Source organism: Rattus norvegicus, chromosome 3 (genome assembly GCF_036323735.1).
Source record: "Rattus norvegicus strain BN/NHsdMcwi chromosome 3, GRCr8, whole genome shotgun sequence".
In the NCBI taxonomy this organism is placed as follows: domain Eukaryota; kingdom Metazoa; phylum Chordata; class Mammalia; order Rodentia; family Muridae; genus Rattus; species Rattus norvegicus.
The window spans coordinates 31157418-31170866 of NC_086021.1; the positions used below are offsets into that span (position 1 = coordinate 31157418).

At 49.5% G+C, this 13449-nt stretch overlaps 1 protein-coding gene across 1 annotated transcript; it reads left to right on the top strand.

The window, feature by feature from the left end:
* The first annotated feature begins 10871 nt into the window (after window positions 1–10871).
* Window positions 10872–12503, top strand: Brd3os (BRD3 opposite strand). Its single transcript, NM_001400001.1, has 2 exons — window positions 10872–11206; window positions 11314–12503. Exon 2 carries the CDS (start codon window positions 11730–11732, stop codon window positions 11982–11984), a length of 255 nt encoding a protein of 84 aa, NP_001386930.1. The 5' UTR covers window positions 10872–11206; window positions 11314–11729; the 3' UTR covers window positions 11985–12503.
* The last annotated feature ends 946 nt before the right edge of the window (window positions 12504–13449 follow it).

A 13449-nucleotide genomic window follows, 5' to 3' on the forward strand; every position in this document is an offset into this window, starting at 1 on the left:
TGGGAAGTATGTGTGTCTCCTCAAGCCCAAGCAGGCATCAGGCCTGACAGGGTCCTTTCCTTCATGCCTTAAGCGGAGGTGCTGTGGTGTCCACCTGGCTGTGAAGCCACCTCTACTCTGTCCTCCCAGCGCCCAGCACCATGCCTGGCATGAGTTCAGGACTCCACTCACCCACTTACCCACCCACTCACCCGCTCACCTGTCTCTCTGCTCACTTGCACATCCACCCAGACACACACCCGCCTACTTGCTATGCATCCACACACCCGTTTTCCCATCACTACCTCCCCAGCCTCCTACCTACCCACCCATCCGTTCACTCATTTAAGCGCCTCCCCACCACTCACACACCCACGACACTGGCTAGGTTTCCTTTTGGTGTTGTTGGCTTAACACAAGGTGGACATCTGAAAAGAAGAAGCCTCAGTTCAGAAGATTTCCCCATCAGATTAGCCTGTGCACAAACCCATAGGTACCCATGGGGGCATTATTTTTTGATTAATGATTGATGTCTGCAGGAACAGCCTATGAGGGGAAGTGCCACCCTGGTCAGGTAGTTCTGGATTTATAAGAAAGCAGGAAGCCACTATGTTCATAGCAGCCTTATTTATAATAGCCAGAAGCTGGAAAGAACCCAGATGCCCTTCAACAGAGGAATGGATACAGAAAATGTGGTTCATCTACACAATGGAATATTACTCAGCTATCAAAAACAACGGCTTTATGAAATTCGTAGGCAAATGGTTGGAACTAGAAAATATCATCCTGAGTGAGCTAACCCAATCACAGAAAAACACACACGGTATGCACTCATTGATAAGTGGCTATTAGCCCAAATGATTGAATTACCCTAGATGCATAGAACACATGAAACTCAAGACGGATGATCAAAATGTGAATGTTTCACTCCTTCTTTTTTTTTTTTTTTTTTTTTTTTTTTGGTTCTTTTTTTCGGAGCTGGGGACCGAACCCAGGGCCTTGCGCTTCCTAGGTAAGCGCTCTATCACTGAGCTAAATCCCCAGCCCCTCACTCCTTCTTTAAAAGGGGAACAAGAGTACCCTTGGCAGGGAATAGAGAAGCAAAGATTAAAACAGAGACAGAAGGAACACCCATTCAGAGCCTGCCCCACATGTGGCCCATACATATACAGCCACCCAATTAGACAAGATGGATGAAGCAAAGAAGTGCAGGCCGGGGTGGGGGGGGTGGGGGGGTGGGGAGGATGTTTGCCCGGAAACCGGGAAAGGGAATAACATTCGAAATGTATATAAGAAATACTCAAGTTAATAAAAAAAAAAAAAAAAAAAAAAAAGAAGAAGTGCAGGCCGACAGGAGCCTGGATGTAGATCTCTCCTGAGAGACACAGCCAGAATACAGCAAATACAGAGGCGAATGCCAGCAGCAAACCACTGAACTGAGAACGGGACCCCCGTTGAAGGAATCAGAGAAAGAACTGGAAGAGCTTGAAGGGGCTCGAGACCCCATATGAACAACAATGCCAACCAACCAGAGCTTCCAGGGACTAAGCCACTACCTAAAGACTATACATGGACTGACCCTGGACTCTGACCCCATAGGTAGCAATGAATATCCTAGTAAGAGCACCAGTGGAAGGGGAAGCCCTGGGTCCTGCTAAGACTGAACCCCCAGTGAACTAGTCTATGGGGGGAGGGCAGCAATGGGGGGAGGATGGGGAGGGGAACACCCATAAAGAAGGGGAGGGGGAGGGGTTAGGGGGTGGTTGCCCCGGAAACCGGGAAAGGGAATAACAATTGAAATGTAAATAAGAAATACTCAAGTTAATAAAAAAAAATTAAAAAAAAAAAAAGAAAGCAGGAAACCAGGAATGGATGCACACACTTTTAATCCCAGCACTTGGTAGACAGAGGCAGAAAGACCTACATAAATTCAAGGCCAGCCGGGTCTACAAAGTAAGTTCCAGGACAGTCAGGGCTGACTACACAGGAAAAACCCTGTCTCCATAAAAGAAGAAAAGGAGGAAGGGAAGGAGGACCTGGAGGAGGAAGAAGAGGAGGAGGAAGAGGGGGAGGAGGGGGAGAAAGAAGAGGAAGAGGAGGAGGAGGAAGGGGAGGAGGAAGAGGAAAGAAAAGAAAAGAACCGGGTGGGGCCGTAAAGGGGGCGCCCACCAAGCTTAACGCACGTTTGTGTGGAACCTGGTACTAAACCATTCATAGTCGACCTGCTTCTGGGGTTTCGTATGTAGCAGAACAGCTCCCTCATTGCGATCAATTGAAAGTCAGCCCTCAATTCAAGGGTTTAAAAAAGGAAAAAGGAAAGGAAAGGAAACAGAAAAGAAACAAAGAGAGCAGCCTGGGGGCTGGGGATTTAGCTCAGTGGCAGAGCGCTTACCTAGGAAGCGCAAGGCCCTGGGTTCGGTCCCCAGCTCCGAAAAAAAAGAACCAAAAAAAAAAAAAAAAAAAAAAAAAAAAAAAGAAAGAAACAAAGAGAGCAGGCTGAACAAGCTATGAGGAATACGCAACTTGGCTTGCTGGCCAAATTCCTCCATGACCTCTGCTTCAGTTCCTGCCTCCAGGTTCCTGTCCTGACTTCCCTCAGGGATGAGGTGTAACCTTAAAGTTGAAAGCTGAAGTCTTCCCAACCAAGTTGATGTTTTATCACAGCAAGAGAAATCCTAAGGCACGTAGCTATCCAGACATCTACCTAACCAATCGTCTACCCACTCACCCACACATTCTTCCATCCATCCACCTAAAAATCATTTCACAGTAACACACACGCACGCACGCACGCACGCACGCACGCACGCACGCACGCATGCACACGAACACACGACTTGGAGAGATAGAGTGAGACAAGTTTACAGCTTAAGATTGTCAGCATCAAACAGGAAGTATCATGTTCAGGGACAGAAGAAGCTGCCCCTTCCTGGCCTCTTGCCTCCTGCATGATCTGAGCAGAACTCAGCCACTGTAAACATCCCCCCTTTGCCTGGCCTCTCTCCCCCCCATCCGATGCAACATGACAACTGTCCCCAAGCCTGGCAGAAGTTTCCAACTGCTGAGTGAATTTCCCAGGGTCACAAGCTCAGCTGCTTCTACAGAAGGAGGCAGCCTGGACTGGTATAAGTTCCTTGGCTCCTGTCTGGAAATGGATATGGGTCTGACTATAGCTTCTGCTGGACTGGGGCAGAGTTCTGGCGTAAGTGTGATCCCAGATCCCTGTATAATGATAAGAACTGAATCCTAGCACTTCAGAGGCAGAGGCAGGAGATCTCTGTTAGTTCAGAGCCACCCTGGTCCACAGAGTGAGTTCCAGGACAGCCAGAGCTACACAGACAGATTCAGTCTCAAAAAGAAGAAGGGAAAGGAAGAGGAGGAAAAGGAAGAGGAGGAAGAAGAAGAGGAGGAGGAGGAGGAAGAGGAAGAAGAGGAGGAGGAGGAAAAGAAGAAAGAAAGAAAATGAAAGAAAAAAAGGAAAAAAGAACTGAGAACAGAAGAGGCTCCAAAGGGTGGCCTCCTAAGACATGGAACCCCTTAAGAAGACCCATGAGGTCTAGTCTCCCTAGCTTAAGCTTGGAGCCACTCATAGGTGGGCCAGGCGATAACTAGGGTTCCCTTGCCCCTCTAAGCCCTTAGGCAAGCCATCATTCTCCACCCTATGTGTCCTAGTAGGGGCCAGGGACCTTCATCCAGCTGGAGGCAAGAAGTTAGGTGGGGTCCTGGGGGTCTGAAAAATGGGGGTCAGCCATTTTTACCACTTTCCCAGGAACAGAGGGATGGTGGACGTAACTATGTGCCAAGATGTAGTGACAGCTGTAGTATTTCAGATGCTGAATGGAAGGGTGACATCAGGACAGTGCAAATGAATGACTGTTTCAGGAGCTGGTGCTATGGGAGAAAGGCAGTGAGTGATCCACTAATGATTTGGGAGACAGGAAATACTGAGTACTGAGGGCTCCCTTGTTGGGATCGCAGTATGGAAGGTCCTTGTTCCCACAGAGGTCCAGAGAAACCAGGAATGTTAGTCACAAAGGATTGTCTTTCCATCCAGAAAGCTGACAATTTGGGGTGATTGACAGCCTGGTGGTCTGCATTATCTGTTGAGCCAGGCCATATCAGGCTCCTACAAGCAGGACCGGAGGCTGGCTAGTAATCTAAATGACCCTGACAGCCAGGGGCTCGCCAAGCTCCCACAACCAGGACCCAAGGTGGCCAAGACCCCGAATGACCTCTCTGCTCTCTGTATGACTGAGACCAGGCCAGACCTTCCTTGGGCCCTTAAACTAATACAGATAGCCTATCTCTAGAGCCCATTTTTCCCTTGAGAAAATGGCATGTACCCTGAGTGGAGTTTCCATGTAATTACGTTCCTGTGTCCATCAGGAATTGGATTTCATCAGGTAACTTTCCCCCAAACTGTACTGTTTTAAATATGCTGACAAGGAGCCATCTGGCATCAGACCCCCAAAGTCTTGGTCCAGGTTGGTGAAGTCAGTCTGAATTGAGTTTTCATTCTGGCCTCTTCAGTTTGCTTCCCAGCTGTGACGGACTGCAGCCCCCTCACACACACACACACACACACACACACACACACACACACACACACATACACACACACACTCCATAGGTTGTCAGTTCTCCAGCACTGCTTCTGAGGCTGGGCACCTAGGGGAATGCAGACATCCTGACCCCTGATCCAGTACAACCACAGGTTGGGGATAGAGATTTAAAATGATTCATCAGTTAAGAAAACTGGTTGCTCTCCCAGAGGGCCCCAGCCAGATTCCATGATGGCTCACGAACATCTATAGCTCCAGTCCCAGGGGATCCCACACCTTTCTCTGGGAACATCAGTTATGCAAGTGGCAGACTGACATATACTTGCAGGCAAAACACCCATACACATAAAAACAAACAAACGAATACTTTTAAACAAACAGCAGGACACACAGTGACAACTTTTCCCTGATAAAGCCTGGTGCAGTCAGGCAAGAGGACAACACAGAGGCAGCCTCAGGCTGGCAGACAGCACTGAGACTGTGAGAGCTCAGCCACAAATGGGCCATCTACATCAACCCCTCCTCAGCCAAGGGTCAGGGAACAGCACACACAGAAGAGTAGGCAAAGGAATTTAAGAGCTGGAAGAGAGCTGTGGAATGTCGCCTCCCACAAGGCAGCTGTTGTGCATATCAGCTCACAGCAGCTGTTGTCTGCACAAGACCTGCACAAGATCAAGCCAGTCAAAATTCCAGCATGGGGGGAGGTTGGGACTCCTGGGGCTCCACTCCTAATGAAAAAGCTATTGGCAACTGATCACCTCTGAGAGAGAAGCCATTTCCTTGAGGATGTGGGCGCTGGCAGGTTGTTTGTGCCCCAGTGGATAACCCCACCTATGCACATGGTCAGCATTAATTAGACTCAGTGTGCTATTAACAGAAACAGTCATTGCTGAGCATGGTGGTGTGCTTTCGGCGTTTGGGAGACAGAGGCAGGAGGATCTCTGATAGAAGCCAGCTTGGTCTACATAAGGAGTTCTAGGACCACAAAGTGAGACCTTGTCTCAGAATAAAAAAAAGGGGGGGGGGGTGGCTAGCTGGAGAGATGGCTCAGCGTTTAAGAACACTGACTGCTCTTCCAGAGGTCCCGAGTTCAGTTCCCAGCAACCACATGGTAGCTCAAAACCATCTGTGATGGGATTCAATGCCCTCTTCTGGTGTGTCTGACAGTGTACTCACATACATAAAATAAATTTTTAAAAAATTTTAAAAAACAAATAATAATGACAACTAATTCATAATAATAATATTAACAAATACATGAAATCAAGGGAGAGACAGGCTGGTAGGTCCTAGGGAAGAGTTGGAGGGAGTTAGTAGGGATCTGATAAGATAAAAAAAAAATTGTATCCTGAGAGACACAGCCAGAATACAGCAAATACAGAGGCGAATGGCAGCAGCAAACCACTGAACTGAGAACAGGACCCCCGTTGAAGGAATCAGAGAAAGGACTGGAAGAGCTTGAAGGGGCTCGAGACCCCATATGAACAACAATGCCAACCAACCAGAGCTTCCAGGGACTAAGCCACTACCTAAAGACTATACATGGACTGACCCTGGACTCTGACCCCATATGTAGCAATGAATATCCTAGTAAGATCACCAGTGGAAGGGGAAGCCCTGGGTCCTGCTAAGACTGAACCCCCAGTGAACGTGATTGTTGGGGGGAGGGTGGTAATGGGGGGAGGATGGGGAGGGGAACACCCATATAGAAAGGGAGGGGGGGGGCTAGGGGGATGTTGGCCTGGAAACCGGGAAAGGGAATAATATTCGAAATGTAAATAAGAAATATTCAAGTTAATAAAGAAAAAACGGGAAAAAAACATTGTATACATACATTAAAATTTCAAAAGTTAAACACAAAATATTACTCAGGGCTAAAGGTTATAGGTCAGCACATGCCCTGTGTACACAAAACACAGGGTTTGTAAGGTCTTGTAGTACAAATCTATAATTCTACCTGCTCGAGAAGTTGAGGCAGGAGAATAGTAAATTCAGGGCCTGCTAGACTACATAGTGAGTTTCAGGTCAGATAGTGATGATGTACATGGAGACCTTGTCTAAACAAATGAATGAGTGAATGAATGAGTGAATGAATGAATGAATGAATTTCATACTTTTTTTCTCACCATCTGGGTCCTCCAGAAGCTGCCATTGAGCTCCCCTACCTGAGTGACCAGACGGAACAATCTGACTAGTCAGTGTTTAGTTAATGTTGCCCTTCGACCTGCCCCCTAAGACCAACAGTATGTGCCTTTCAGTTACAGCCTGGCCAGATAACCAATCCCAACCTCCCACTTTTTCCTACACCAATATCTGTGTTCAGTTTTGTAGCAGGGTAAATGGTGTGTTCCTCCCACCTCCCAAGCCATGAAATCCCTGAGGCCCAAAATGGGTTTGGGTTCTGGTTAACGGAAGCGGTCTTGACGATGAGGTCATTTTAGATGATTTTCATGGCCTCTCAATCTACTATTGTATCCTTAGAGACTAAGTAACACCAGGCAGGAAAGAAAGAAGGGGAATGGCCATGGGGTCGCTGAGGCGGAGACAGAAACGGAGTGACTCATCAACAAGCTAAGGACGGTCAGACAGAGGCCAGTCACTGGTAGCTAGGAGACGCTGCAGACAGCTTTCTCCCAGAGCTTGGCAGCAAGAGTCACCTTGTCCACAATTTCTTGTTTCTTTTTTTTTTTTTTTAAGATTTATTTATTTATTATATATAAGTACACTGTCGCTGTCTTCAGATACACCAGAAGAGGGCATCAGACCTCATTACAGATGGTTGTGAGCCACCATGTGGTTGCTGGGAATTGAACTCAGGACCTCTGGAAGAGCAGTCGGGGCTCTTAACCGCTGAGCCATCTCTCCAGCCCCAATTTCTTGTTTCTTAAAGACAGAGTCTCATGTACTGCAGACTGGCCTCAAACTCATGTGAGCTTGAACATCTGATTGCTCTGCCTCCTCCTCCAGCATGTAGGGATACAGGCTGCGCCACCACACCCAGTTTTACTTCATGAAGTGCTGGATCTAACCTGGGCTGTGTGTAGGCCAGACGAACACCCTATCGACTGAGCTACATCGGCAGCCCCAACTACAACAGAAGTTCACACGGCCACACCCCCACAGGAAGCCACACCCCTGCAGGAAGCCACACCCCCACAGGAAGCCACACCCCACAGGAAGCCACACCCCCGCAGGAAGCCACACCCCTGCAGGAAGCCACAAAGCAGCTACCATGAGTAAAGAGTGCCATGGAGCATGAACCAGTCAGGAAGGACCCTCAGTGATTGGACTCATAATTAGGCAGCTGGAGATCCCAGGCTTGGACACACATCGGAACTGGCAGCACTGAGGGTCAGGGAACATAGGTCTAGGAAAAGCTTCTGCACCCAAAATGCCCAGCCAGGAGGAGCCAGCTTACCAGCCACAGCCTGCCCTCATAAATCAGGTAGTGTCACTCCATGGTCACTTGTACCTGAAATCTCACCACCCTAGAGGCTAAGACAGGAAAATCAATTAGGAACTCAAGAAGAGGGGCTAGAGAGATGGCTCAGAGCTTAAGAGCGCTGACCGCTCTTCCAGAGGTCCCGAGCTACAGTGCTACTCATACATTAAATAAACAAATAATTCTTAAAGACAAACAAAACAAGACAAAAAATTCAAGAAGAGCCAGGCATATTGGCATCCATTGCCTTTAATATCAGCACTTGGAAGGTAAAGGCAGGTGGATCTCTTTGAGTTCAAGGCCAGTCGTCTTGTTTACAGAATGAGTCCAGACAGCCAGGGCTACACAGAGAAGCCCCGTCTCAAAAAAAAAAGAAAGAAAGAAAGAAAAGGGGCAGGTACATCGAGAAACTCTGTCTTGAATTCCTCCTTCCCCAACAAAAAAAAAAAAAAAAAAGAAGGAAGGAAGGAAGCAACAGAAGCAGCAGAACAACTCAAGGAGGACATGGGCTACCTGGGCTCCGCATGGAAACATTGTGAAGGAGGGAAGGTAGGGCACTAGGGAAACGGTCCCATCAGTAATGGGCTTGCTACACAAACATAAGGACCTGGGCTGGTTCATGGGACCCATGATAAAGCCCGGCACAGTGGTATGCGTCCACCACTAAGGAGGCAAGGACAAGAATATTCCAGATCATCGGCATGCTTTAAGGTCAGTGGAAGACATTGTTTCAAAAAGTGAGGTGCGTGGACAGATGAGATCGTTCAGCAGGTAAGGTGATCACCGCCAAAGGTGAGAACCACCAAGCCTATCTGAGCTTGGTCTGTGGAAGGAATGAACTCCTACGTGTTGTCTTCTGACTTCCACATGCACACATGCTACCCACACACACACCCATAAACAAATAAACAAGGTGGAGGGCCGGAGACAAGGTCAGTAAGCAACATGGGTCAGTAGGTCACCAAAACTGACAACCTAAGTTCGATACCGAGTGAAAGAACAAACTCCCTCAAGCTGAACTCTCATCTCCCCATGTGTACAATGGCATGTGCATGACCACACATAAGCACACAATAAATAAATAGACAAAGGGACAGACAGGCAGACAGATAAATGCCCATGTAAAGAATTGGTATCCCGGAGCTGGAGAGATGGCTCAGCGGTTAAGGTTAAGAGCACTGACTGCTCTTCCAGAGGTCATGAGTTCAATTCCCAGCAACCACATGGTGGCTCACAACCATCTGTAATGAGATCTGGTGCCCTCTTCTGGCCTGCAGTCACATATGCAGGCAGAATGCTGTACATTAAATAAATAAATAAATCTTTAAAAAAAAAAAAGAATTGGTATTCCAAGCGGGGGTGGGGGGGGTGGGGGGGGTGGGGGGGGGCCGCATGCCTTTAATCCCAACACTCAGGAGGCAGAGGCAAGCAGATCTCTGTGAGTTCAAGGACAGTCTGGTCAACAAAGAGAGTCTAGGACACTCAGAACTGTTACACCGAGAAACCCTATCTGGAAAAACAACAACAAAAATGGTATTCTGCAAGTTGGTCTCAGTATTCTTTCTTTTCTCTCTCCTCTCTATTTGAGACAAGATCTTGCTACGTAGCCTTGGTTGGCCTGAAACTCACTGCCTAGACTAAACTGGTCTCAAACTCAGAGACCTGCCTGCCTCTGCCCCTCAAGCTCTGACCACCACCGTCCCATGTCCCATCCTGCTCCTTCTTCACCATCCACTGATGTCAATATTCTTAACTGGCATCCGACTAAACTGTGAAAAGAAAACCTTATGAAGAAAAACAATGGACACAGGGTCAAAGTGTTTGGCTGGGTCTAGTTGGAGTGTATGCTGAATTTTCCTGGGGCTTTAGGACAATTCAAATGAGCAGTATGTGGAACGGCAGGGTTTCACAGCTACTTTTGAAATGATGCATCCCACGCCACATTAAATAATTGAAAACAAGTGCGCCCATCATCTGAGTGGGATGTCAATAGAAACAGCAATAGGGCTGAAAAGGAAACTTCACAAAGGAAATAAGGAGAACTGAGGACAAAGCTTCGCCTTAGAGCACTTGCCTAGCATGCCCAAGGCCGTGGAGGCAAACTCCAGACCACAAAAGCCCCAATCCAAACATAAAAGCCTCAGGAACCATGTCAGGATCCAGAATTGGGAAGGTGCCTTAATGCTAACTCCTACTCCCTCCCCAGCGTCTCCTCCAGGTGGCCTCCTAGCCGTTCCTCGCCCTCCAGGCTCCTCCTCACATCTGCCCCCAAGTTCTTCTCCCCAGCTTTTAGCCCCAACCCAAGCCCAATCCTGACTCCCGTGTGTCTTCCCCAGGTTCCTTTTCTATCCTGGCTTCTGCCTTTGTGTTTTCCACCCCTTCCACCGACTCTCGCAATGCCCCCTCTCCTCCCCCCAAACGCCCCTTCTTCCTCCGCCTCTTCAGGCTCCTCCTCTCAATAATCATCCTCTCCTCCCCAGCTCTTTCTTCTCCCGCTCCTTCCCAGCTCTTCCAGTCCACTCATCCTCCCCACTCCAGAGCCTCCCCATCTCCTAGATTATTCCCCAACTACACACTCCCTATTTTCTCGGGACCCGCCTCTCCACTCTTTCCTTATCCTGGATCTTGCTCTTTCTGACCTCTCTTGCCACTTTTTCTGGCTCCTCCTCTCTTCCAGCTCTTCCCCTCTCCCTTTCCTCTAGATCTCCTCTCTCAGCACCCCATCAAAACACACCAGTTCCTCCTCTCTCCCAGCCACCCCTCAACCCCCGCCTCCCCTTCTCTTCCCCACCCCTCTCTGGCCGCTCCTCCACTCCCTCTGGGTCTTTGGCCCCGTCCCACGGAATGATCGATGGGTCCGTCCGCAGGCGGGACCTCGGCGCTCGGCTCGCCACGCCTGCGACGCTGCCATGGAGACGTAGTCGCGGCCTTCTGGCTCCACCCAGGACCTGAATCCCTTGCGTCAGCAGGCCCACGCGTGTCCGCGAGCTCCGGTGACAAAGTCCGCTCCGCTGGAGCTTCCAGGCAGAGGTGACTTTGCTGGGCGCAGAGGCGTGGGGCTTGCATCCTTCTTCCTCCCAGGAGTTCTCTGTTCCATAGCTGAGGAACACGTCTCTCACCAGCGGAGAGGAGACCCTGAGACCACCAACCATCCGTGGGTTATTAAGGGCCCTGCGATTGTCCACCTGCCTCACCCTTCCACTCAGCTCAACTAGCTGCATCCGTGAGTAGCCTCGCTGAACTCTCTGACCCAGAGAGGCTGCTTCTGGTGGCAAGGCCTGTGCTGGGCCTGCCCCTGACTCCCCTCCTGACAGTTTCTTCCCTTTGCAGTGTCACCCTTGGTAGGAGTGGAAGACTGGCTAGAAGAAAGGACCTGAACCAACGCTTAGTTCAGTGGTGTGGGCAGGTCAACCCCTGCTGCCAGAACCCTGAATACATCTTTTTGAGCTCAGCAGTATTGCAGAGGCAGCCTTCCCAGGAGTGGTGTGGAGTCACTGTCAACACTATAGAACTTTCTGTCTGGAATGGCTCTGACATGGCTTCTGAATGGTCAGAGATGTCTTGGATTTTCCTGCCCTCCTGAGGATCTTGCCTATGGAAGGTGGAGTTACCTACGTTCACTATTAAGTTGAACAAGGACTCCTGAACCCAACAGCCATCAGGGTTGTTGGCCAATTAACAAAGCAAATCAGCCAGCTGTTCGTGGCCTAGGAGGAAGCCGGGTGTGCAGGACCTGGGCCTGTGGGATGAGTAGGCGAGTCCCGCTGGCAGAGAAGGCCCTGTCTGAATCCTATGCCCGCCTCCGGTACAGGGACATGTCCTTGCTCATTTGGCAACAGCAACAGCAGAAGTTGGAGTCTGTACCACCCAGTACATACCTGAGCAGAAGCCGCAGCATGTGGTACTCGCAGTATGGGAATGAGGCCATCTTAGTCCGAGACAAGAACCAGCTTGGGGTCTCTAGGGACACCGGCCAGTCTAGGTTTTGCTCAATCATGTAATTCCAGGGAGAAGACCCTTGATGGCCATAAAGATCAAGTCGTGGTATAAAAACCTAACACCCAAGAATGTCATGCAACCCTTTATTAGTGGCACAGCGGGTACCTAGATGCTCCCCTCACTGCCCAGGCCCAGACCCTGGAAATGCTTCCAAACAAAAGGGAAGCAAGAGAGACCCCCATCTGCTCCTATGAGGCTAATATAGGTCAGGTCCTGGGTAAGGAGGGGACTCTCTTCTTGCAAGGTCCCAGATCTGTCAGCTCACTGCAGTGACATGTGAAAGGGGGCCAGTGACCAATTGGTCTGTATGTCACTGCATTGTGGTAGCATCCACACTGGCCACCAGATGTGGTCTCACACATAGGTACGTCCTCTCAAGTGTGGGGAAGTACTGGAGCCTCTTCTATCAGACTGCAAAGGTACCCATTCAGAGGCAAGCATGGTCCACCCCATGGCTATGCAAATGTGGGGTACGTTTTTGCCAAAACTGAGCTTTCTAAATAAACGTCTTAGGACTTCTCCCTTTCTCCTTTTTCTTGTGTAAAACCTTACTTGGCTCTCTAAAATGACAGCAATGGCGCCATGACTGCCAAGAGCAAGCCCAGGCCATCGTCTCCTCACTCTGCACTGCATGCTGTCAAACTGCTCGTGAGCACAGACCCTGCCTGATCCTCACAGGACACTTAACTACCATCCAGCTGGCAGATGGCACCTGGCCTGTAACATATGCAAAAGGCGTATCTCACCCATGGCTGTGTTCACTGTGCTGTGCATCTCTTTGCAGATGTGCCTATCTGTGCTACAACTATCAGGACAAGGCACATTCTTCAAACGCTTCATCCAGCTTGGCTAGCTGGAGCCTCCCGAGGAGCCTGGGTTGGACTTTTGTAGTATATTCCTGTAAATGTATAGGAAGCTCATCATATTCTATGGGTTGGTTAACCTGACCTGGGGGCTTAACACTTGGATACTGTTCCAAGTTCCTTAGTTTCTGTCAAGTCTTTCGGTTCAATTGAAGTCCTGCAAGCAAGCTTCGAGCCTATCTGGAATCCCCACCACCCGCTTACACATCGCCCTAACCCAAGGCCATCTGTCAGTTTGCATCAGACCTAGCACACTGGCTTGGAGACAGATCACAGACTACGTCAGGAGCACTTGCGCTGTCTTCAGGCGGCTAGCAGATATGGGTAGCACGTAACCATCAGGCTCCACGTAGGACACTGGGAAGCCACTAAACAGCTTACACTCCAGAATGATGCCATCCGTGCTTAGGAGGCCAGGCCAGTGCTGGAAGACTATGATGAGAAGGGTGTCACCAAGAGTGCCAAGATAGCCTGATCCACTCTGGATGGGATGGCCATCCTCTAGGGCCCAACGTGAACCCCCTCTCCAGGCGTGATACTAATGGCTGTGGCCACCTGGAACTTCTCACTCCACGGCCTACCTTTAGTGAGTAGTATAGGGCTC

Excerpts from the sequence above, each read along its gene's own strand:
- Brd3os (NM_001400001.1), top strand. The coding sequence starts at position 11,730 with ATGAGTAGGCGAGTCCCGCTGGCAGAGAAGGCCCTGTCTGAATCCTAT.